We start from the raw sequence: 26,315 nt of genomic DNA, 5'->3' as shown, positions 1-26,315 counted from the left end.
AATGCCGCTGTTTCTCCTTGCTGGCTGACCCTGGTCACAGGGCTTTGCTCAGCATCCTCCGTGTGTCCTTCAGAAACTGCAGACTGTTTTAGCGACTCCTATCAAAAGCTATTGTCACGGATACCTTTCCTAGAGTAGTCAAGGAAATGCTTTCTCAGACTATAGTCTTTCCAACTGAGTGTAAAATGTGGTTATGAAATGGATCTCTCTTTCATTCATTATTTAGGGCTATCAGCACATTTGGAGCCTCCCTGTAGCCCCATTCTTTGACAGCACATACCACTTCCGTGTAGCTGCACCGGTAAGCTTTCTTTCTTTTTTTTCCCCCTTTTCCTTTTTCTTTTCCGGTGAGAAAGAAACAGACCATTAAATCAATCCATCGATCAATTCAATTCAGTCAGTCAATTACTTTAACTGATTCTTACATTAGTCATTCTCCTTTTTTCTTCTGTTCTGACAGGATTTAGCTGACTGTTCAACGGATCCTTATTTTGCTGGGATATTCTTTACAGATTACTTCTTTTACTTCTATCGGCACTGTGTCTGATGTATTCGAATTTGGTTGAGGACTTTGCCAAGGAAAAATACTCAAAAATACGGCGAACAGAAACATAACCTCTTGCAATCTCTTTCTTCTCTTTGTAAAACATTCACATTTATTGCCGTAGGGCTTTTTCAAGCTTTGGCTTCTGACAGTTTTGAGACGTTAATGAGGAGAATAAAGTGTTTGCCGCAACTTGAGATAGCGTGGTTTTTTATTTTCGGGTGATTATGAAGAAAACTCTTCCTGGAGTAAACAGCACTGTTGGGCTTGAAAATACTGCTTCTGGTATTAAGGAATCTGTGAGGCCAAAGACGCAGGTCAGAGTCTACTTTATGTTATGTATTTCTTACTGTAGCTTTCGAGAAAAACAAAAAGGCCCGTTTCTGCCAACGTGGGCCCACTAAACACAGACTCTTAACAGTGTGTGATATGGTGTGTGTTAGGGGGACGGATGGGTAGTGTCTCACAGATGAGCTCACATTTAGGCAAACTATTGCTATGTGTTTATGGAAGAGAGGGAGAGGAAGGTGGAAGGGAGGGAGGGAGAGAGAGAGAAAAACGACATATACTAGAGTGCAGAATGTTGCTTGTTAATGATTTGGATAAGAGAAATAGTTGCAATTCTACCCTCTAATGCCTAATGCCTGATGGACACTAAGTTTTGTGTGCTCTCTTATGAAGCACTAACTTGTGACAAGTTTTTTAAGGTAGCCCAGATAATCTAGGCCCAGGTTATTTTCCAGTTTTCATTGGTTTTGTTTTCTTCTCCCTCTACATATGATGGCATTACAACCCATCTCTATTGTTTTCAGCTAAATTAGCTCTTGGATACTTCTGCCTGGCTTATGGGTACATTCATATGCCTTTCCCAATTTAGAATGGCCAGAAAGCCTCTTAGCTGGAGTCTATCAACAATGTTTTTATTTTCTGTATTCAAACATTTTGACATTTGGGGGTCTTACTGACCTTAAGGGGACTCTACCTCCTAAGGTTAGCCAATTCCTAGAAATAGTAAACAACTTGTCCGTGAGTGCTTTTCAAATACAAGCCAAACAGTCCAGAGTCCACACTGCAACCCACCTCCTTTATTGGGCTCTCACACTCCACCTGCCCTAACCACGCCAGGGCTAGGTACCAGACAGCTAGGCACAGCCCCAGAGCCTGCTGAAGTTATTCACATGAGCCAGTCCCCAGAGTGTCCACCCTGCCTTGCTTCTTCCTTCCCACAGAAACCAAAACAAAGGCTCTTGCCCACAGTTCGCCCCCACTTCCTCTGCCTCCTGACTGACCCTGGTGCTTCCCAGTGTGGCCCCCAACATGTGGCATGTCCCCTTTTCTTGGAAACTATCACAACCTATCTTCTCAATGGCAATCATCTCCTGATCTGTTGGCCTTCCTGTACCTCGAATTTTCTGTATTTCAGGACATGGATATTTGAGCCACTGTAGCTCTAGTTCCGGGTGACAAGGCTGCTGAGTGGCTGGACTTCTCTTATCTTACTATTGGCCTGGGAGTCAATTAGGAGATGAGAGTTGTTTTTTTTTTTTTTTTTTTTTTTTTACCTTGACAGTGACAATCAGTAGTAATAATACATCCTCCTCTTCCTTGTTTGCAAATATTACTACACCTGTGCCATATGAATGGAATTGTGAGACCCCATCTATTAAGAAGAGATACGGTCCTTGCTCTCACAGAAGGCATTTTAAAATAAACTCAGTGACCCAGAGGTAGTTTAGCCCAGTAGGACCTGAGACTTCAGATCCAAACAGTCCTTGCCTTGAATTCAAATCCTGACTTTTCTCTGTGTACCTTTAGACAGGATACTTAACGTCTCTAAGTCTTGATTTCCTTCATAAATTTTTTTTTTTAACGTTTATTTTTGAGACAGAGAGAGACAGAGCATGAACGGGGGAGGGGCAGAGAGAGAGGGAGACACAGAATCGGAAGCAGGCTCCAGGCTCTGAGCCATCAGCCCAGAGCCCGACGCAGGGCTCGAACTCACGGACCGTGAGATCGTGACCTGAGCTGAAGTCGGACGCTTAACCGACTGAGCCACCCAGGCGCCCCTTGATTTCCTTCTTTATAGAAGAGGACAATGAGTATCTAGATAGGATTAAATGAGATAAAATATGTAAAGCACAGATAGGCTGTGAATAAATATAAGCTATTATTGTTTCAACTGCACAGAACAGAATCATTACAATGATTACACTGGGGTTATAAGGAGATTGAGTTACAAAACACTCACACATACATCAAGGCATGTTTGTCGACTATAAAAACCAAACTACAGACAGAACATATGCATGTGTGTTACATAATGTTTATGTTTTTTTCTATATTTGGAAAATTGTTTTACCTTTTACTAACAGCATAGCCCTTGTAGAAAATTAAATAGAGTAGTTAATTCTTGGGAGGAATATTTCAGGATCCCTGCAATTTCTTGGATTCAAATTCAGACTTGGTTGTCCTGGGTTGTATACTATCAGCCTGTCCCGGTATGACCTGCGTCTAGAGACTGTATTTTCCATTCCATTTTTAAATCATGTCCCAGGTTCGTGGTGTGGGAGAGACTTCATTAATTTGACCCTTCCACTGGAAGGAATGTTTGTGAGAAGCAAGGTTACAGAGTTCTTTCCAGCACATAGACCCCATGTTCTCATTCATGCATTTATGTTTGGGATAACATGGAGTTTCAGATATCTAAGGTAGTTCACTGACATTGCCTATAAGAGGATTTCTCTCAAATAAACACTGTTTTCAAGTTAAATTCTATTACAAAACTGAAAGTCTTTCCCCCCAACAAAACAAAACAAAACAAAAAACAAAACAGAAAAAGCATACTACAGGAGACTGTGTTGAAAATCTTCAGAAAGAAAGGATTTAACATAATGAAGAGACCTGTGGCAATCTGTGGCATCCTAGGATTAGTTAAGCCTACTAAACTTTGCTGGAAAATTCTCTTTGTATTTTCAGCACTTTCCCAGTTGTGAGATATCCACCGTGGACCATGCTGCTTCAGGCCAAAAAGATTTTTCCTTGTGCCAGAGAACTGTCTGACTCTACTGGAATATCCCCAAATTTAAGTAGTGTCTATAAATCTTCCTCCCCAAAGCTCATAACCTCAGTCCAACCATGAGCAAAACATCAGACAAACCAAACAGAGTGCTATTCTACAAAATACCTGACCAATACTCCTTAAAATCATCAAGGTTATCAAAAACAAGGAAAGTCTGGGAAACCATCGAAGCCAAGAGGGGCTTAAAAGAAACATGACAGCTGAATGCACCGTGGAGTCCTGGATGGGACCCTGGAACCAAAAAGGAGCAACAGATGAAAACTAAGGACTTTTGAATAAAGTATGGACTCTAGTTAATAATAATGTATCCATGTTGGTTCATTTGTTGTGACAGACATTAACAATAGAGGGAACTAGGTATGGAGTTTATAGGAACTCTGTGTCCTAGCTTCACTATTTTTCTATAAATCTAAATCTGCTCTAAAATAAAAAATATATATATTTCTAAAAAGTCAGAAAATAAGTCCATAAGAGCTGGGCTTAAGTATCACCTACTGCCACCAGGTGCCATTTGTGCTAACATAGGATAAGTTTAATCCTGAAAAACAGGTACCATTTTTAACCTCAGGTCATTTATATCTTAGTTATACTGTATTTCATATCCAGTATATATTTTCATATAACTATTATTTGCCAGTTTGTCAGATTCTGTATATCAGTGTCATAGAAAATGCCATATAATATAAGATATAAACACTATAAAATATAAAATAATCACATAACATAAACAAGTAGAATTACAAGAATTTTGAGTTCTAATAAACAAAATTTTGAAAGCTATGTCAGATTGTTTTTTAGACAACCAAACCATAAAAATTCACTTAAAACAATTTGCTTGCATGAGTTCAACCCTCCATCACTTAAAAAAAAAAAAAAAAGTAGAGCTCTTAACCTACCTCTTTTCCCATTTCCCATATTTTTACTTCTTTTGCCTAAGCAATTTTTGGATTTCAATTTTAGTGGCAGATTCCCAGCAAAACATCATTAAAGACCTCCAACAGAAGAGCAATTCTGTTGGCAGTTTACAAACCTCATCTCGCTGGATTCTCACCATGACCTTGTGATATGGGGAGTGAAGGGACTTCTAGTTCCCCATTCTATAGATAAGGAAACTGAGACACAAAGAGGGTAAGCAAGGACAAGAGTTGACACAGGTTTTCTGGTGCTGAATTTCATCCCTTTCCACTATATGACATGTCTTATTCAAGGTGGCTGCTTTCCAGAACTTAAGACTGGGTGGCTTATTTCTCACAGTGCTGGGGTCTGGAAGTCCCGCAGGCTCAGTGTCTGCTGGGGCTTCTGTCTTGGAGGTGCAGAAAATTGTCTCCTTGCTGTGTCCTCATATGGTCTTTGCTCTGTGCAGGCAGGTGGAGAGAAAGAAGGAAGAATCAAGCTCTTTGGTGTCTCTCTCTCTCTTTTTTTAATTTTTTTTTTTTTTTAATTTTTGAGAGAGAGGGCGACAGAGTGAGAGTGGGGAGGGGCAGGAAGAGAGGGAGACCCAGAATCTGAAGCAGGCTCCAGGCTCTCAGCTGTGGGCACAGACGCAGGGGCTCCAACTAACGGACCGTGAGATCATGACCTGAGCCGAAGTCAGTCACTTAACGGACTGAGCCACCCAGGCGCCCCCGTCTCTTTCCATAAGGGCGCTAATCCCATCATGAAAACTGTCTCCTCATGATCTCATCTAAACCTAATTACCTCCCAAAGGTCCCATCTCCAAATACCTGGAGTCCAGGGTTTCAACATATGAATTCCAAAGGGAGACAATTCAGTCCTTGGAAGTACATCCCTTACCCTTAGGAATTTTATTCCTTTTTCTTCACAACCCACCCAAAAGGCATTAACGTGTTAATGGCGCTGGTAAGTGATGTTTACACTGACCAGGTCTCGTAAACCGATAGGATTTATTAGAGGCCATTTAGTCATCACACAGAATGGAGGGAGGGCAGAGGGACAGAAATGAGTGGAATCCCCATCACCAGCCACGAAGTCACAACTATTTCTATTGCACCAGGGCTTAACAGCTCACTTAAGAATGCTCCACACCAACCTCATTCTGGGGAACGCTTCAGGAAAATCTTCACTTGGCAAAGCTAAAAGTGTTTTTTTTTTGGCTTTCATTTCTTCAAAGACATGTGTCATTGATTTTTGTGTCTGATTCTAAAGAGCCAGATGAGCTCTTAAGCATCCAAGGATTTAGAATCTAGTGCATTTTTCACGTGTGTTTGTTCAAAGCTTGTGGCAGCGCAGCCGCAGAGATCTCCCATTTACCAACAGTGTTCTGCGTAGACTTCATCTTCCCTTGGCTGGATTCTGTGAATGGGAAAGTCTCTGCCACATAATTGGTGGAAAGGATGGGTGCCGAAAATCACAGTCTCAATCCTTCAATTTCTTATGGCTCCACACAAACACGTGTGAGATCACATTTTAGAAAGACTCTTGACAACACGTCTTTGCCAAAGTTGGGTCCTCAAGCCATTATTGGCTGCACCAGCCAGACCTCCTGCTTAAATGCGGAGTAACTGGAAAAAGGACTAGAGTCAGAGCTGGGAAGCTTGGTTTTGGTCCCGGCTCAACCGTTGGCCTTTGGTGTCATCTTGGGTACTTTACTTTCTGGGTTGCAAACTCGGACCCATGATCATCCTGTCTGCATGACAGTTACTGTGAACACTGAAAGCGATATATACATGAGACCTCTTGTAAAGTGGAAGGTGCTGGGTAAACGCTACAGGAATACAGTTAAGAACGGTCCTTGGGAAGACATTATTTTGAACAAATAAATAAGAAGTCGGAAATTCTTGCTTCTTGTAATGAGTTTCAGTTCATGACACTTAAGGTAAGTAACTTACCTGTCCATTCACCATCTTCTTCATGTGGAAAACATGTCGCCTAGCACTCAATAGATGCTCAGTTAACATGTATTAAGTGAAAGGTGGGTAAATAAAAAATTTCCTTGCATTTGCCAGGCGTATGGCAAGATGGCAACGGTAAACCAGATTTGAACTGTTCTCTCTCTTCCGCTGTGATTTTTTTAAATTGGTATCATTTGGAGTAATAGGATGTTATTACCCTCTTCTCCAAACACATTTAAAATGTCTCTACATGGCTTCTGATAGAAACAAGCAAATCCATGGCCTGTTGTCTTTTAGAGGGTTTCAAACCCTGACAGTCAGCTACAGCCTATTATTCATCGTTTGTATTTATACTGCTGATTTTTTTTCCATACAGCACAACTGCATGAAAATCTAAATTAATTGCAGATTAATTATAAAGCACTCAGTGAATGTTTCATATTATATCCAAACATGGAGCATGACAGTAATTAGGCTGCTGCAGTTTTCCCCTGAAGTGAGTTGTAAGACCTCGGGCCTATCATCCTGTACAAGTCCCAAGAAAACATTTCCTTTTAGTGTGGATATTCTTGGCTCTCAAGAGCAGTCTCTGGAATTATCTGTAGTAGAGAAGCTACTCAAAATTATGCTAAGAAGCAAAAGTCTTCATGACTTCACGAAGGGTGCCTTTGCCTCTGAGAAGACACTCCATGATAGATGATCTTTCCCACATTCAGCCCCCAGTGCAGTTAACAGCTTGCTCATTTTCACTCTTTTGCTGAAACCTGTAGGGAGGACTTTCCATGAGCCAGACTCTAGGGAACGAAAGGAGCAGCGCATCACTGGTGACCTCTCTGAGGCATCCCCCCACCCAGTGGAGGAGCCAGACAGCCACACGGCCATCACACCACACGAAAAGCCCTGTGGCTGTGGCATTGATGTTGTGCTGTGAGCAGACAGGGATGGGCTGATAAGGCTGGCTCTCAGGTAAATGAGAAAGAGGATGGAAGGGAAGGAAGGGGGAAGGCTTCAAGCAGGAAGAGAAGTCTGAGCTGTTCTGGTTCCCAAAGAATGACAAATGTTTTTTGGTTTTGTGTCTGGTTTCTTTTTTAAACGGAGAAATTAAAAGAAGGTAGAGGTTGCCTATGAATCAATTCTTTATAAGAAAGAAGCTGATTTTTAAGTGCGCCGGGAACTGCAAAGAGAATAATTACCACCCCCACCCACCTGAGCCAGCCCTTCTGCGAGCTTCGCTCACAGGAGGGGCACTCCTGTTTCTAAAAGACACCCGTTCTTTCCTTTGGCTCCGGCAGCCAGCCATCTGTCCCAGGAGATTCGAGGGAACCGTGGGAAAAGCAAAACACGCTGGGTGGGGCATGGGATGACTCAGGGAACTGGCAATGAGACTGTGGGTGGGGAGGCTGAGCCTCAGGACAGTGACTGACTCATCCACAGGTACCCAGCTCTCTGTGGTAGGGGCGTGATAAGTACTCGTGCAGTGGGCGAGGGTTGGCTCCCTAGGGGCCATCTGCCTCCCAGTCTTTTGGTCACTCTGCCCATGTTAAAGGAAAGAGTTTTTCCTTCCTAAAGAAAGTTTACTTCTCATTTTTCCACCTCAGGTGTTCATGGACTATCTCTTAAAAGTTCTCCAGGTATGACTTGCCCCTTCTTTTGGCAACACTACCCCCCTCCTCACCCCCGCCCCGATTTTCTTTTGGCCAACTCTGTTCCCCCAGGTCTCCATCTCTGTGAATCAGGTGAGGCCGATACCACTCCCTCACTCCAGGGAAAAACGTGTGACCCAGGCCTGAGTGAAGAAAAGATGGCATTTCCTTGGCAACAGTGGTTGGTTTAGGGGTGACTGCATGACCCAGTTCAGGCTGATCAGAACCATCCCTGGGAGTTTGACCGGAACTGTAAGCAAAGAGGGAGTTTTCTGTGGGACTTATTAAGCAGGTAGGAGTAAGCCTGGAGCTGCTGGGGGCCATCTTACCGTCATGGCGGACTGCCTGCCTGAGTACGAAGCTCACCAAAGGGAAGTGGAGCTGAGGTATGAGGAAGGCACATTTCTGACTGGCCGAGCCTGGCTCAGCTGTCCCCCTGGGCTTTAGTGAGCTGTGGCCAGGTGAGAGGGTCATGCAGTTAGCAGCACTGCCTCTCAGGCGGGGTGTGGTGGTGGATAGATTCCACACGTACGGAATGTGGAAGGGAAGGGAATCATAAGCATCGTGGGTATAGCCCCTTTGTCCCCTATGGTCCCTATATTTCTGAGACACAGAAATGATTATTATTTCCATTTCACATGAGACTTAGGGTAAGTCAGAGACCATGCAACTGGTAGGTGACAGATGTGGAATCTTCAACGCAAGAACTTTTCATTTATGATCCAAATTGTTTCCTCAGCGTAGTTCTATCTACTGTGGAATTACATAGTCTCCCTTTCTCGAGCCTCACAATTGCATCTAGTTTTCATGTTCAAGGATTTAATAGTACTAACTCAATGTTTTAAAGAAACAGTTGGTGGTGATCCAGAAAGAGAAGATCAAGGAAGAAAATCTGAACCGTGGGTCTTGAGCGATATGCTATTGTCCATTAACGAAGCAGCGAGCGAGGGTGAGGATTCTGTTAGCAAATGTTCACGGAACGGCAGTTGGATAAAGGTGGTCCCTGTGCCTGGGACACCTGTGGGGTCAGTGGCAGCTGCAGGGGTTTTGGCAGCAGCTGAGGTGGCTGTGAATTTGATTCTTAATTTATAAGTTTGAGTAGCAAATGCTGCTAACCCAATAGTGGTATCTTGTTATAAAGTGCCCCATCTGGGGGGCCCCTGGGTGGCTCAGTCAGTTAAGCATCTGACTCTTGATTTTGACTCAGGTCATGATCTTACAGTTTGTGGGATCGAGCCCTGTGTGGGACTCTGCACTGAGCTTGGAGCCTGCTTGAGATTCTCTCTCTCCCTCTCTCTCTCTGCCCCTCCCCTGTGCATGCTCTCTCTCTCAAAAAATGAATACACTTAAAAAATAAAGTGGCCCACTGGGCCTTCTGTAAGCACAGGTGGCTGAATCTCAGATTTATAGCTTATGCTTCCACAAACTTAGACTTTTCTGTTCTATCCTTTGTTTTCTATATCCCACCAGTCTTGGGGCAGGCGGTGGGGGAGGAGGAGGGAAGGAAGCGTTCACTAATACAATCACAAAATTGTGTTTCTTTGTCCCTGCTGTGACCTGCTGTGCAGGACTTCCCCTCTCCCACCTCACCACCCCCCTTCTCCTGTTCTCAGTGTCCCTGAGGGTATGTCATTCATATACAGCAGTGGTCCTTAGTTGTGATGTGACAGCTACCATTCTCTTTTTCTCTTTTGTGGCTCTTTGAGGTGTTATCTCTGGTCACTGCCACTGCCCGATTTAGCGACTCACCCACTGATACTGACCAAAGATGCCACAAGGAGCTGCTGAAGGTACTGCTGTTACTGTCCATCAGTGTCGGTGCCTTGGCAGAGCGGTTGAGGGCTTTGTCTGCCAACACGGCCACCAGAGGTGCTGGGTCCGCTGATGCCAGTGCTTGTCCTCCGTGGACCCTGGGCTAAGGCAGCTCTGTTTTGGCAGCCTCCTCTTCCGACGAGTCGGCCTTGATTGAACTCATGCCAGTTGGATCAGGGGATGATCTGAAAGTTGGATTTTATTACATTAAGTGTTTATTTATTTATTTTTATTTCTAATGTTTTTTTTTTAATTTTTTTTAATGTTTCTTTATTTTTGAGACAGAGAGAGACAAAGCATGAATGGGGGAGGGGCAGAGAGAGGGAGACACAGAATCTGAAGTAGGCTCCAGGCTCTGTGCTGACAGCTCAGAGGGTCTCGAACTCACAAGCGGGTCTCGAACTCACGGACCGTAAGATCATGACCTGAGCCGAAGTCGGCCGCTTAACCGACTGAGCCACCCAGGCGCCCCTCTAATGTTTTTAATGTTTATTTACTTCTGAGAGAGAGAGAGAGCACGTGCATGAGTGTGGGAGGGGCAGAGAGAGATAGAGTGAGAACAGGGGAGGGGCAGAGAGAGAAGGAGACACAGAATCTGAAGCAGGCTCCAGGCTCTGGGCTGTCAGCCCAGAGCCCGATGTGGGGCTCGAACTCACAAGCCATGAGATCATGACTTGAGCCGAAGTCAAACGCTCAACCGACTGAGCCACCCAGGTGCCCTAAGGACTTTATTATATTAGAAACACCTCCCAGGAGGCTGCATTTTGTCCTAGAACCTAAAACTTGTGGACCTCTATCCTTGCTTCCCTTGGTCTGTCATTTTTTTTAAGTTTATTTTTTATTTATTTTGACAAAGATACAGAAAGCAAGGGGAGAGGGGCAGCTAGAGAAGGAGACAGAATCCCAACCAGGCTTCACGCTGCCAGCACAGAGCCCGACCCAGGGCTTGAACTCACAAACCCTGTGAGATCATGACCTTTGGTCTGTCATTTAAAAGACCCTGGGGACTCACCCCATAGCCAGACATGCTTGAAACCTAAGTGAATATAGATTTTAGACCAAAATGTAAACAAATACATGCAAATGTAGGGACATCTTCTGACAGACTTTCCACTGTTATCAAATAGTGCTTTATATAATTTTACCCCTGAGGCAGAGTGAAACCAACTCATATCAAACATTTTAGAAATGTAAATGTATCACACACCGCTTTACCTTAGCTCCTGTGCTCTTGGATGCAGAAGGATCTTGAGGACAAAGTCCTCCCAGGCAACTCTCCATGCCTTATGCAAACCAACTGGTGCTTGGCTAATCTCTCAAGGAGACGGTGCTCCCGACCTTTGCAGCTTGCTGGTTTCTGTTTCCTTTGTGGCAAGAGCAAAACCAAACCAACAAAACATGGAGAATAGCACTGCTCCTGAGAAGCACACAAACCCAACTGGAATATTCTCCGGGTGAGACATTTTCTCTCCCTTGACCCAAAGTTCTCTGACCTTTGAAGTGTTAGAAAAATGCACAGTTATTGAAGTCTGTGCACTAATACTTCTTTAATGTGTTTTAATTTTTTTATTCAAGTCTTAGAGACTTTCTGGAACAGACTTTTTTTAAACAAACCAAATTTAGGACATCTATTTAAATCTCTTTTGAAATGCAAAGAAATTTTTTTTTTTTTTTTTTTGGTAAATAGTGATTTACAAATGGCACCATTCCATTTCCATTATGACACTTTGACAGGTTATTAAAATTATGTGTTCACATGGTTATTTTTTGACCAGGGGACTGGAAGATGGAGAAGATGATAACAGTGGTGAAAAGAAGGAATAATATGTGTGTGTGCGTGTGTGTGTGTGTGTGTGTCTATGCCAGAATAAGGTAGTGAAATGTTTTCCTCAACCCACTTAAGATTCCTGGCTGGGTCTCAGAATTAAACTGACAAAGACAGATTATCAGGGGAGAAGCACGCAAATTTGTTTAGTGCAAATTTTACATGACACAGGAGCCTTCGTAAGGAAATAAAGACCTAAAGAAACAGATAAGCCTGAGTATTTTTATGCTATATTTGCTGAAAAGTGGACAGTCGTGTAGAAACACGATAGGCCAAAAAGTATGAGGTAAGTGTAGTAAACTGGGGGAAATTTAGTGAGGTCCGTTCAGATTTTTGTTGGTGGTGTCGCTTTGTCTTCAGAGATAAGAACACTCCTTTCCTCCGGATACAGGGAGAAGATCTCTTAATTGGGGATTTTATAATCTGTTTCTGAAGAGAAGAACTATAGGAAGGGGCCCATTTTGCTGTTTCTCCAACTCCTTCAGCTTAAAGTATTCAATAGGGGGTTCCGGTTCAAGATGGCAACCCCCAATTGGTTGGGAACTCAAAACCTCGGGCTTCTCCCTAAGGATCAAAGGGTTCATACCCTACATTTGGCACCCCAACTTTTAAAATCAGCATCTGAGAGACAAGCCCCCAAAATATCTGGCATTGAAGACCAACAGGGCGCCTATCCACCAGACCTGCAGGGCTATGGCAAACCGAGTCTCTTAAAGGGATCGTGTGTTGACTCACCCGATCCTGGGCCAGTGCAGAAGCAGCCCTCTGAAAAGTGCCCAAACATTATGCGAAACTCATTTCTTAATTTTAAAGTGTTGGTCTAAGGTGGTAGGAGCCTGCAAGAATACCCTCCAGGGAAAGAAGTTGTTGGATGTCATCTTGGTGTTTTCCCTTGGCCTTGCTAAAGCCAACAGGCACCATCTTTTTTTTTTTTTTTTTCCTTTCCCTTGGGTGTGGGCTCTATACTCCAGCTGGCAGGGGCCATCTTCCATGCGCTCCCTCTTCCTTGCTGAAGCTGGCAATCACTATCTCTCTCTTAAACTTCCCTCCTTCCTCCTCCTCTTTTTTTCTTTTTCTTTTTTCAAACTTATTTTCCGTGAGTCCTATCTTTGCACTTCCTCTCTGTCTCACTCCAGCCAGTAGTTGCCATCTTTATGCTCTCTGCCTGTCACTCTCAAGGGCCAGTATCTCACAGAGGGAAAAAGGGGAGCGTCTGGTGCCTTGGTTTTTACATCTGGTGACCTGGGTTTCGTCACTGCCACCTAGGAGATGCCCCGTGACTGCCTAGATCTGGAAGCCGTGCAGGGGTTGGGGGTGTGTGTGATCCTTATGGGTGTGGTCCCATAAGACTGTAACAATGGGGGAGACAGTTCTTGGCAGGCCACTACTCCTAGGGCACTCCGCAGACAGCAGACTGAAACACACCCCAGTCCTTCTGAGAATGAGGCATATTTGCTTTTCCAGGAACTTTGGACTGAGGGGCAGGCTTCTGGTTTGGCACACGTAAAGGTCTCAGAGGGGCTCTTGGTGAACAGAATCTTTGCATTCTCCCTCTGCCTTGCCCTGACTCCCCTCTATCTTACAGAAAAGAGTTTATACCCTTCCCTGGTGCCCTGGTTTTTGTGGCTGCTGCCTAAGAGATGCCCCTTGATGGCCTGGCTCTGGTGGCCAGGGGGGATGTGTTCCTGGGTCCGACACGCCTGTAACAATGGGAGAGACCGTTCTTGGCAGGCCACCACCCCCAGGGCACTATTCAGACAGCAGATTGAAACACAACCCCAGCCTTTCTGTGAAAGAGACCTACTTGCTAGTCCTGGAGCTTCAGTTTTAGGGGGAGGCTTCAGGTTTGGCACACATTTAGAGACTACAGAAGTGCTCTCAGGGAATGTAGCCAGAGGGACGCCATTTTTGCACTCTCCCTCTACAGCCCACTGATAGCTCAGAAATGAGCTTGTATGCTTGTCTGGAGTCTCGGTTTTTGTGACTGCTGGCAAGGGGACACTGGATACCACCAGATCACCTGGCTCTGGGGGCCAGCTAGGCTTATGTTTGTGGAATGTATATATTTGCCTTCTTCAGAAGCCTGGGGGTCCAACTTCCAATCAGCCTGAATCTAGGTGCTGACTGAGATTCTCCCCTTGGGACACTGATGGGTCCTGGCACATCCTCAACTACTGGGAGCTATTAAAAATAAAATAGGCTGCTTGGACAATCACAGAAGTTTGAGAGACAGCTAATAGCTAGGAAGATAGGTCAGGGTCGAACGACAAGGCTTATCTCCTACTTGAGGCCTCTCTTTCAAGACCATGAGAGGTGGCTGTTTCCTCTACTGCATAGAAATAGTGGTTGCCAGAGGCTGGAGGTTGAGGGTGGGCAAAATGGGTGAAGGGAGTCAAAAGGCACAAACTTCCAGTTATGAAATAAGTAAGTCACGGGGATGCACGGTGACTGTAGTCAATAATACTGTGTTGTATATTTGGAAGTTGTTAAGAGAGTAGATCTTAAAAGTTCTCATCACAAGAAAAAAAATCCTGTAACTGTATGTGGTGACAGATGTTAACTAGGTTTATTGTGGGGATCATATCTCAATATATACAAATATTGGGTCATTATGTTGTGTGCCTGATACTAATATACTGTCATATGTTAACTATACCTCAGTAAAAAAAAAGGAAAAAAAATATTCAAGATGCCATATTTGAGGGTAGTGTATCCTAAACCCCATTACTGGCCAAACATCAAGGGGTCCTTATATTCTAACTGTCTAACACCCCCATGTCGGCACAGGCTCACAATTGTATTTAGGATCTTTTCACAGGAAGCTGATAAGAGTATTCAACCCAGTCTACCAGGTGTTGATGAAGCACCTTTTATGTGTCTCTCATACACAACAGGGGTCTAACGAAACGCAAATGGTTTCAAAAGCACCCTCCCACTCTGAGTTGCTTCCCTTAGCTGTTGCTCCCAAGGACCCTGAACAGGAAAGATTAAAACCCACTTCAACTCCACTTCGGCTGCAACTTACATTCAGTCTCGTATTTAACCAACTTTCCCAGGACCGAGACGATTTTGTATACGTGGACTTGCATTTTATTGGCTCCCTCACCTCAAAAATCGCCCAGGATTATATAAGGCAGTGTCTCTCTCTCTCTCTCTCTCAAGTGGGCCTATCCTGAGCAAAGGGAAATGCTCACCAGGAGTAACCTGCTCAGTCACACCTGCTGAATTCAGTGGGATCCGGGAAGAGCATATGGGAACCTTTAAGAAGGCCCCGTCTTTTAAAGTTGGCCATGTTGTATTTCACTGGCAGTATATGAAAGGAAAACAGAGCTCCAATAACTGGCTGCATTTGTTTAGTGCCCCAGAGCAGGACTTCTCAAACTTTAATGTGCATATGATGAAGGGATCTTCTTGAAATTCTTGTTCTGATTCAGTAGATCTGGGGTGGGGCCTGAGAACTTGCCTGTCTATTAAGTCCTGCACGATGTTGATGCTGCTGGTCTCATGCTGCTGTTGATGCTGCAAATCTTTATTTGCCAAGGGTTTTCCTATGTCATCCCATTCAATCCTTAGGACAGGCCTGTAAGGTACTGGATACATCCCCATTTTACAGAAGTGGAAGCAGCTTCAGTGAGGAAAACAGGATTGCTTAGGGTATGCAATCAGTAGGGCCTATATGCAGTCATCTAAATCCAAAAGGCCAGTGCTTCCTCCCACATGACTGTGACCCTCCACCCATGATGTCACCCGGGTCACTATGCATCAAGGCTTTTGATTTCAGAGAGCTGGTTCTGCAGCACACCGCCGTGTGTTCCTAGTCCTTGAATTGTTAAATCTGCTCCTGGGGCGCCTGGGTGGTTCAGTCAGTTACGTGTCTGACTTCGGTTCAGGTCACGATCTCACCGTTTGTGGGTTTGAGGGGCTCTGCCCCCAAAGTGCGGAGCCTGCTTGGGAGTCTCTCTCTCTCTGCCCCTCCCTGACTCATGGTTTCTCCCTCTCTCTCTCTCTAAAGAAATTGAAAAAAAAAAAAGCTGCTCCTTGCTTGTTAGCATGTTTTGGTTGGTGACTCTGTCATCCTGCATGCTATCCCTTCCTACTTCATACTTTATCCACGGGTAGGTCTAAAATTCCTGGTTTCTCATATCTGAATCATAAATATAGGCTTTTCAGTGATGTTTGGAGGCTCAAGTATCGATGGGTACATAGAGGACTGATCTATGTAAGTAAAACAGGCAGTATATGGAGAATTGCAATGAGAGATTAGACATCTTCCTATTGATAATAACAACAGAATAAGAATAATAGTATATGCCAAAAGTTGACAAAAGCATAATGGGTAAACAGAGGGGCTTGGGAGTTGGTTTAAAAGTTTATTTATTTATTTTGGGGGAAAGAGAGAGAGAGAGAGAGAGAGAGAGCGAGTGAGTAGGGGAGGGCCAGAGAGAGAGAGGGGGAGAGAGAGAATCCCAAGCAGGCTCCTCACTGTCAGCTCAGAGCCCGATGCGGAGCTCAAACTCATGAAGTGTGAGATCATGGCCTGAGCTGAAATCAAGAGTCAGACACGTAACTGACTGAACCACTCAGGTGTCCTGGGAGTTTTGAATCCTGGTTCTACCTCTTACCAAATGAGTAACTTTGGCTCAGTCATTTAACTTCTCTGCGCTTTGATTTCCTTGTAGCTTAAAAGAAGATAATATGGTTTTTGTGACAATTAAAATATTTAATTCACAACTATGCCCAGCACATAGTAAGTACTCAATAAATATTAATTAGCATCATTATTACCAGTCGTACCAACCTCCTTAATTTTAAGATAGAGCCACAGAGGCCCGAAAAGCTCAAGCTATTTCAACATTCATTAGGAAGCAATCATGAGGCTTTTGCTATGCAGCAGATATTTACTAGTTGATGGCTAGACTTCTGTTATAAAATGGGAAGTCAGAGAGCTGCTAACCAAACACAGACCCGCCGATTTCTGTTCTATTATGGAGAGTGTGAGCAAATGATCACCACACTCACTGCCACTCTGGCTTTTTAATGGCGTTTTGATATTCCACACGGTTCCTTGGGTGGCAAGCATCACCAAATGAGTAACTTGGGGTCAGTTTCTTCCTCCATTTGTCTTCTTGGCATGGAGGGCCCTGCAGTGTGGATGGAAAGGCATGAAGCCCGGAGCTGAGCTGCGGGGGCCGCAGAACCGGCTGACGGGATACCTGGCGTGTAGGTCAAGAGTGCTCGCACAGCCTCATGCGTGGGGTTGCTCTTCTCACGCACACGTTTCCAACCCCACCCAGAGACTGTTGGGTTTAGAATCAGCATCGCTTACCTGGCTGAAGTTAGTGCTGTGGGCATCTCTGTCCCCAAGGACGGTAAGGAATCTAGTTACCCTGGGCTGCGGGGCAGGGGCATCGGTTTGCAGCTGACCCGCCGGCCGCATTATACAGTTCTCTATTGCAAAGCCTTTGTGTCCAGAGAATTCTCTGGCTCTGAACTTCGCTACTTTTGTTTGGAGCAATCTCACCCCAGTCTTCAAGTTTCAGGCAAGGCACCTGGCGTGTAACTAAGGGATAAGCAGAAGAAATAAAAATCTTTTATTACTTGAGTGAAGCCAGGTATGTGCAAATAAACAATGAAGAAGTGCAAATGACCTCAAGAGAGGAATTGTATAAAGTCCCAAGGGACTAGTCCCCATCTTTACAAACCAAGGGTTGCTTAACATTTCACTACTTTGTTTTCCTCTTCGTGCCGAATGCAAATTTATGCTCGTTGGCAGCAATCTAGGGGGCACATTCCCTTAAAAATTAAGCCTCTTATTTCAAATATTTGTCTCACTGCAAATTATTTCAATGTTATCAAATAATTCTTCCTTCAACAATAGCTCCTGTATGTGAAGCCTGTGCATGCAGAAAACCCAGACATGTTGAAAATAGACCTTCATAGACAATCTAGCCCAGGGGAGTTCACTGCCCCAGTTACAGTGTTTTTGGATTGCACAGGATAAAGGGCTCCAAATTGAGGAATGTGCAAGATGGGAAAAACTGTGATCTTTTGTCTTTATACAGGGAAGGAGGAATTAGTGATACTGACCTCCCAATGCACTGAGTTATGGAATTGGACAAAATTCAAATTTTTTTAAGTTTATATTTGAGAGAGAGGAGAGTGTGTGAGCCAGTGGGAGAAGGGCAGAGAGAGAGAGGGAGGGAGAGAGGGAATCCTAGGCTGATAACACAGGGCCCAATGCAGGGCTCGAACTCACGAACCATGAGACCATGACCTGAGCCGAAGTCAGATGCTTAAGTGACTGAGCCACCTAGGCGCCCTCAAAACTCAATGTTTCTAAATGTGGTTTTCTCAGAGCAACATGTGGAAGTGACTTCAGAAGTTGAATGGGACCAGTAAGCTCATCGCTGAGGCCATGGTTCTCTCCTACGCACCCATTTCACTGTCCAGTGGCAACTATTTTCTACTCTTTTAAGCTCTTTGTTCTTGAACGAGGCCCGTGCTTCTAAAGAATATGCTTATGCTGCTGTTGTCCATCAATTTTAGACATTACAGTAGATGAAGATTTAGCTCAACTGCCTTCCATTTCATCCTGCAATATGTTCATACCAAAATTCTGTAAGTTTATGTTCTGTTTTCATTATTCTGAATGCAACGTCATCATTGCCGAGCTTAGAAGAACGATTGCACTTTCTCTAAGTTTTATTGTTGTTTCCTACGGGAGTGGGGACATTTTCCCCCAGGTACACATTTCCCTTACTTCATCAGGCCAGTGACCAGAATTTGCCAGACTTGTGGTCGACAGATGTCTCCACTAACAGCACATCTTCGGGCAGCGTATTTATCCGGATTGATTCCCTCCGGCTCCTGCCTAACCTCGTTGCACAGCAGAACACAGAGACCCCACCATGACCTAAGCTTCGTAAGTCAGACTTAGAGATGGCAAGGAGAGAGAACAGCATAAGTAAAGGCGAGAGGCAACCATGAGGATGGCATCATCTAGAAAGGATTTTCTGAGATCTTTAGATGCTGCCTGCTATAAAATCTTACTACAACATGGATGTCGATACCAAGTCAGGGGACAGATAGCTTTAGAATCACTGGGAGGGTTTTCCATTCTCTTCATACAGATGACATGTACATCTGGACAGCCTAAAAGTCTATTTCATTCAGAAATGTATTGATTGGCTCATGAAACCTGGAAATCACTCACCCCGTGTTTTGCCAGCAAGCCCCTTATGGCTGTGTCTTCCTCCTTCTCCTTTCCTTGCCACTGTTGAGAAAAGACAAGCATCTGCCTGCGGTTGCATTCCAGCCTCTGAACAGATCCCACCGGAGTACCAAGCATAAAGGGATCGAAGCCTGTGCAACCACACACAGGCACGCACGCAATTACACACATCCCCAGGAGTAACAAGCACGCACAGACTCACACAGACACACACACACACACACACACTGATCTTCACTGGATTTCCATTTAATCCTCCCTGATTCTTTTAAAGCCTATTTTCCCCAGGAAAAGAGAAAGAGACTAAGAAACAGACTCTGAATTATAGAGAACAAACTGATGGTTATCAGAGGAGAGGTGGGTGGGGAGATGGATGAAACGGGTGATGGGGATTAAAGTGTATTCATGATGGAGAAAAATAGGAAAGGTAATAATGAATGGACGAACTGGCAGGGAAGGGATGATGGAAAGCTCGAAAAGCATTCCTGTTGCACTCTCGCTTTGAAACCCAAGATATAGAAAAACATATTTATAATAACCAATGCAAGTTACTGCAGATGGTAAGCCAAGGGCATGAAAGCGAAATGCTGGTTAGTAATTTTAATAAAAACTGAGAATTTCTCTGTTTCAGTTTCCCTGTTAATGTCCCTGCTAGGGATGGGACTAACTGAAAAGATTTATAAAGTGGTCAGTCTTCTCATGACCAGTGGAGACTCCTAAACTTTCTTCCAGGCTTGTCACTGGTATTTAGTCCAATACAACATGAATTGAGACTTTCTTTCTGAAACTTTCATTTTATTTTATTTTTTTCATTTATTTATTTATTTTTGAGAGAGGGAGAAGAGAGAGAGAGAAAGAGAGGAGGAGGAGGAAGAGGAAGAGGAGGAGGAAGGGCAGAGGGAGAGAGGGAGAGAGAATCCCATGCAGGCTCTTCACTGTCCGTACAGAAGGGCTTAGATGCAGGGCTGATCCCATGAACTGTAAGATCATGACCTGAGCTAAAATCAAGAGTCGACGCTTAACCCACTGAGCCACCCAGGATCCTCTGAAACTTTCATTTTAAAAGCCATGAATTCCAAGCAGGGAAAGCAAAGCTTCAATCTGAAGCACAGGCCTTGCTCTTAACTCCCCTTCCTCTGACTCCACATTTGCCAAGAACATGGCTGACTATAATCTGGTTTTCCATATAGAGTTTCCTATAGGGAGCAAATATTTGATCAACTGACATAAACATCCCAGTCTGCCTGGACGCTTTGGTTCTCATTGTGAATGAACTGGCCTTTGGGTTTTTTTGTTTTGTTTTTTTAACGTTTATTTATTTTTGAGAGAGAGCACACGTGCATGTGTAGGGGAGTAACAGAGAGAGGGACACACAGAATCCAAAGCTGGCTCCAGGCTCTGAGCTGTCAGCACAGAGCCCAATGTGGGGCTCAAACTCACAAACCTGAGCCGAAGTCAGACGTTTAACCAAGTGAGCCACCCAAGCGTCCCTGGCCTTTGGTTTATATGCCACTTGCTTGAGAGGTGGGTTTACATGAGGCTGACAACCAAAGACCTGCTACGTTATGGTGCTCTAACAAAATCAAATTAACCCGCACATACATTTGAGGGGATCCATTCACTCCCTTTCTGCCTACAGGCCTACTCCTGCCATTTGCAGAGCCCAGGACAGAAGTATAAATGGAGGACTCAAGCTTATGTCTTATTCCCCTTTTCTTCCCATCGATGGCTTTATTGTTCACATTAGGGGCCATGTGAGCATCCATGAGGACACCCCAGTCACCAAGTCCAAGGTCTGCCCCAGTCCCTGCCTGACCAATCGCCACTCTTTGGTCATCTCAAGGGCCCAGGGGTGTGCGTAGAGTAATGGCTACCTTTGCGAGCACAGACCCAAGACAGAAGCCCAAGCAAGATCTGCTGCTTGCTACAGGCCATTTGATGAGGATGGTCTACATGTGGGAGGTTGACTTCAGAGAGGACCTGTCTCCTTGACTTTAGGGTCTCCTCACTATGTGGAAAGGGTTTTGCAAAAGGAAGGACCTGGGGTGCATGGGGGGGGGGGTACCTAGTTGCCCAGTTCTAAGGATGATACTGCCTACGTGGCCATCCTTTCCCCACTCTGAGGACATTCAGGAGTGAATGTATTACCTTGTTGGATGATCTATCTCAGCTCACTGAACCTGGAATACTTCCTACTAGAATGTAATTTGCCACGTTGTGGCCGAAGGGGGAATCTGACTCAGGCCTGTGGACCATAAGCAAAGCCATTCTTGTTTGAAATTGCTCTCTAAAGACCTGGAAGAAACTTTGGGGTTTTCTATGAATATTTATAGAGGTTCCTCAGGCAATTGGACTGAATTCTGAACTATGTAGAAATGCAGTCAGGGGTCACAGTCTCATCTGTCTTAATTACAGGGTCAAGGACAGAGAAGACTTAACTGCTAATGGAAGCCCTTAATCTGACTGAACCTGAACCGTTTGGCCCAGAGAAATTAGCACACAGTGATAGCTAATGTTATTCAAATAGTTTTAAAATAATCTAATCTTCCAGAGCTCAGTGCCTGGCTGATGGGAAAGAGAAGGTGAAAGGAACAACATGGAACTTACTTGCTTATAAATATGCTTTGGGGCAGAATGGTTGCAGGAGCGATCTCATTTTGTTCCAAGAGATTTCACTGCTGTTTCAAAAACACTCCATTCGGTCTTGCTAATAAAACCAAGCCACAGAGCTGCGCTAAGAGAGGGGCAGAAAAAGATTTTAATCTACGTAGCCAGCTGGTCTGTCCTCTAGATTATACAGGGGGAGGAGGAAGAGAAGAGAAAAATGTAAAACACAATGTGACACACAGAGCAATGTGATGTGATTACCCAAGAGAAGATGCCTTAAAGGTAAATGGATGGGAAATCAATATTTATAAAGTTCTGGGGGGGGGGGGTGGAGTTGGCCCTTTCTGCTAATATCGAAACGGCTGAAGAGCTGTGGTCAGGAGGACTGGCCTGTTTGGCTGCTCACTCAATTTTATATCTGGTCAATCATCCATTCATTCAGCAAGTATCTAAGTAGCGGCCACATGCAAGGCACTGTTTAGCAAGAGATCATTTCTAAGGATCCTTATCTTGCACCTCCTTTCTTCTACTCTCCATCCTCAACCTCATCCTGAGGGAGGTAGCGTCACACAATAATCAGCCACTCAAGCCACATAACCATTATTTTGCATCCTGGAGCCCTGGATTCCGCATCTGGAAAACAGGGATAGTAATAGTGATTAGCTCGCATTGGTGGCTTGGCACACACTGAGCTCCCAGTAAGTGTTAAATACGAATAACGTTGTGAAAAAGATAATAATAAGTGGCTTCAGAGGCTGTTGAGGCTCACTGGGAACCACCTTTAGGAAGAAGCGGAGTTTGCCAGAAATGAATCGAGAATGTTTGTAACGTCCAATGTTTTGCATTTCTTTTTTTTTTTTTTTTTAATTTTTTTTTAACGTTTATTTATTTTTGAGACAGAGAGAGACAGAGCATGAACAGGAAAGGGTCAGAGAGAGAGGGAGACACAGAATCGGAAACAGGCTCCAGGCTCTGAGCTGTCAGCACAGAGCCCGACGCGGGGCTCAAACTCACGGACCGTGAGATCATGACCTGAGCCGAAGTCGGACACTTAACCGACTGAGCCACCCAGGCGCCCCTGTTTTGCATTTCTTGAGCCTGAAGAAACCACCAGCATTAGTTGGGCATGTGATGTGCTAGGATATAAGCAAGGCTTTTGAATCTGTGATATTTGTTGGGGCCAGAAAATAAAACAGTTTTTCATTTACCCTCTTAAGTTGAGGGGCAGAGGCCCTGAAAAATAGAGCGATAAGAGGCAGATTGGCAGGAGAAAAAGGTTTATTTCATATGACTATGGCAAGTCTGACAGGAATGAAGTGAAAAGTCCAAAGAGGCCGGAAGGCTTACGTACTATTTTAACGAAGAGTGATAAATGCGGAGACGGGATGTGACAAAAGAAAAAGAATCTGAGCTTCTGAGCTTGTGGGAAGTTAAATATATGTGGGAAACTAAGGGAAGATAAGGGTTGTTCATTTGAGGCAGGTTTGAAATGCAGATTCCTCTCAGTGCCATCTCTAGGCTGATAAGAGTCTTGAGTTGTCTCCGGTGATTGTCATTCTGCCCTTCCTGGTATTAGAGCGAGGAGCAGGGGGGAGGCCAGCGCAAAGGGAAATTCACGCTGTGCTTTGAGGCAAGGCAGGGTGAAGGTAGAAAGCTGTGTTCCGCGTCTATGGTTTCTCAATTCCTTTAGTTCAAAATAACCCTTCTGCCAAAATGCCGTATTTTGGGTGGCATATTATTATCCACATCGTATTATTTAATAACTCTCACACGATACTCTATAAATTGGGTACTCTTGTGATGTCCATTTTATATTTGGGTAAACTGAGGTTTGGAGAAGTACAGCACTTGCCACGTTTACAGAGACGGTAAGTGGTCGAACTGGGAATCAGTTCTGGAAATCCAGGTTTCATGAGTCTCGAATCAGCCCCCTCCCTGGAACTCTGTGGACACAGCAGTGGCAGAGATCCTGAAACAGTCAGGATGACAAATAAATTGCAATTCTAACCATTAGATGAGGGAGAAAACTGCTCAGGAGCTGGGCACTGGACTCTGGTTATTGTTGAAAGGAATTCATCACAGAGTGTCAGATGACAGACTTCTATTATAGGAAGAAGGGAAGCAAGTGCTGAAATTCTGAAGGAAGCCTCCAAGTCACTCGTCACTGTGGTTCCATAGTGACCAGTCATTTCTTCCTCCTTGGTTTGCATTGGCACTTGGTAGAGTCCTTGGGCATTTAAGCGGCTCCTTTTTTGTGGAATGAGAACATTTTGGTAGATTGGTGCTCCTCTCTGTAAATGAGACAGAAGCTGCTCTGCTGCTGGAGAAAAAACAATTAGGGCCATCAAGGCTCTTTAGGGTGGACTAATCGGCTTTTATTAGGTAATCATTGTGTGCAAAATGAGCACAGAGAAACTAGTTGTAGAATCTGGCCATACAAAACAGGTTGTTTTGTTTTATTTTGTTTGGTTTTAACTCAACAAATCTAAATTCACAAGGCCTAACTTCAACCCCTGAAACTCAAATCCCAAACAATTGGCTCTTTTGCTTTAACTGCAGATTTATCCCAAGTGTTGATTACTTGGTCTGCCTTCCCACTCGAAGACCTCCAGAATTCGGCGACATGTCCTTTGGTTTCCCACTGGATGGCTGTAAATATGCTTCCTCTTGGGGGATAGGAATTCTGAAGTCATTCTCCATCGGTGAGCCATTTGTAGACTGATTCCGGGTCATACAGATTCAGTCCCCATGTACCCACACAGTCATATAGGCTAAAGTAGCATGATGCTAAAGCAAGTATGAGGGGAAATCCGGACGCCTAAATACAGACATGCCAACATACAGGCAACTGATGTATTATCTCCACACAAAAACGTCTCTCCTCAGGATCAAACGTAAGCTCCTTCACACAGAAGAAAGTCCGGGCCAGTAGTTACAAATACAGTCCTGGAGACAGAGCTTAGAGAAACCAGGTCCTGAAGGTGCTGCAGGAAATCCAAACACTCCATCCCGAAATATGTCACTTTGGTAAAGGGATCATTTTGAGTTGGAGGAAAATGAGAATCAACAGATGCAGAAAGAAGCATTCTTGGAATGCCCATCATCTGACTAAAAGCAGAAACTTCTGAGAAATGAGGACTGTCCTCTCCTGGGGAAGTTTTATGGCAATGAGGTAGATGGGAAGTTGGCACCAAGATGAACCAGCACGAACAAATCTTCCTCTGTTAATTTTCCCCATAGATTTACCTTCCCACCGTTGGCTGCCCTTGAAGCCTAAAACCCTTTCCTTTCTCTTATCACTTCTGTACAAATTTATTCTTCTTTGTTAAGATGCTATATAAGCCCCAAGTTCTAACCACCACTTTGAGTTACTTGTCACGGAGTTTCTCCTATGTACATGCATGCTGCACATGTTAATTGGTTTTTTTTTTTTTCTTGTTAATCTGCTTTTTGTCAGTCTAATTTGTAGGGCTCCAGCCAGAGAACATAGGAGGTAGGAAAGTAACAGAGAAAAATTTTCTTTTCCTCCCCTACAATGCCAACAGGAGCCCTGATCGAGCTGAGCTGAAAGCCAGAACTATGACTAGATTTTTCAGACATGTACGTCAGAACGCTTTTGTTCTGCCTAAACCATCTTAGGTGGGTTTTTCCATCACTCACATTCTATTCTCTGGCTATCAGAATTTTGCCCAATATCGAAGCCTGTTCAAATGCACCTCTCTGTGAAGCCTTCCTTATTCTCTGAAGCTTTCCTTATTCCCTTTGGTCAGAGTGGTATCTGTCTGCCTCTCTCCCTCCTTCTGTTCCCCTGTAGGACTCAATCGGTGCTTCTCTAAATGTCCTTACCAAGGACACCTTAAGTGCCTCGGGACTCTGGAGCTGGATTGCCTACATTGTAATTTTGGTTCAAACACCTACTGGCTATGTCGTATAATAGAATGTAACTTCAAGCCAAGATCTCTGTCTTGAGCCCTTTTCTTATTGTGCCACACATCTTGCTGTCCCATCCCCTGTGAGCAGGGCCTGTATTGTAGACCTATCTTAGAATTCCTGTGTTGCCCCTCTGCCCTCCCTCTCATCAGAAGAATGATATTCCCTTGGCCTACTTACTATGCTCAGACTCCAGGTCTTTGCCTGGTCCTGCAAATATGTTGGAATCCCAGACTTCCTAAATCTTCTCCATTCTAATGATGCCTGGTCAGGATTACGACATAAACCAACCATCTCAGTGACTGACCCCTTCTTCTGGATTCTGGAAATGTCTGGTGCTTAAAGACAGATAAAGGTTGATCTAACAGTCTATCTTGACTATAAATAATTCATTCCACAGAATTAGAAAGTAAATTCAATTCCCTGACTACTATAAAATGTATTTTAAATCTGTACAGTCGGTCTTGCTTTTTTATTTGTCTGACAGGCAGTCTGAAGGGTTAACTGTTGACAAAAGCCCTTCATTCAAATGAATAGACTCTGAAGAGTTTGTGGAAAGAATATTAAATCCAGATGTTCTACTAAGATGTTGTCCTTGAGCTAATGGGAAAATAAAAACAATATAATTTAACAGAATCAAAATGTACGTAAACAGAGAACAGAAAGGATTAAAGGCTTTTTAGACAATAGCCTGAGTTATGGTTCCATTTTTTCCACTTAATAATATATGACCATGGGCAAATCACATAATTTCTCAGTGTTCCCTTCTGCATAATGGGATTAATAATAAGC

The 26,315-nt window shown here is 44.1% G+C and overlaps 1 protein-coding gene and 1 long non-coding RNA gene across 5 annotated transcripts in view; one reads left to right on the top strand and one right to left on the bottom strand.

The window, feature by feature from the left end:
- MYRFL (myelin regulatory factor like) overlaps positions 1-955 on the top strand; it is a 125,435-nt gene extending 124,480 nt beyond the window's left edge. For all 4 annotated transcript variants that reach the window (XM_058682142.1, XM_058682141.1, XM_058682140.1 and 1 more), the window contains exons 24-25: positions 227-301; positions 461-955. In XM_058682142.1, the coding sequence (XP_058538125.1) occupies positions 227-301; positions 461-547 (162 nt within the window). In that variant the 3' untranslated portion in view covers positions 548-955. The remainder of the gene's footprint in view (positions 1-226; positions 302-460) is intronic.
- The window catches only part of LOC131483764 (uncharacterized), a 29,930-nt gene extending 6,409 nt beyond the window's left edge, over positions 1-23,521 (bottom strand). Inside the window, exons 1-6 of the long non-coding RNA XR_009247893.1 lie at positions 21,594-23,521; positions 18,969-19,028; positions 17,082-17,315; positions 11,146-11,294; positions 9,882-10,115; positions 4,818-4,978 (exon numbers count right to left, since the gene is read on the bottom strand). This is a non-coding gene — a long non-coding RNA (uncharacterized LOC131483764). The remainder of the gene's footprint in view (positions 1-4,817; positions 4,979-9,881; positions 10,116-11,145; positions 11,295-17,081; positions 17,316-18,968; positions 19,029-21,593) is intronic.
- Between the last annotated feature and the right edge of the window lie 2,794 nt (positions 23,522-26,315).

The sequence above is a fragment of the Neofelis nebulosa genome, chromosome 8 (genome assembly GCF_028018385.1).
Source record: "Neofelis nebulosa isolate mNeoNeb1 chromosome 8, mNeoNeb1.pri, whole genome shotgun sequence".
Taxonomy (NCBI): Eukaryota; Metazoa; Chordata; class Mammalia; order Carnivora; family Felidae; genus Neofelis; species Neofelis nebulosa.
The sequence above is the reverse complement of the archived record's forward strand: the minus strand, read 5'-3'. Positions and strand labels throughout refer to the sequence as shown.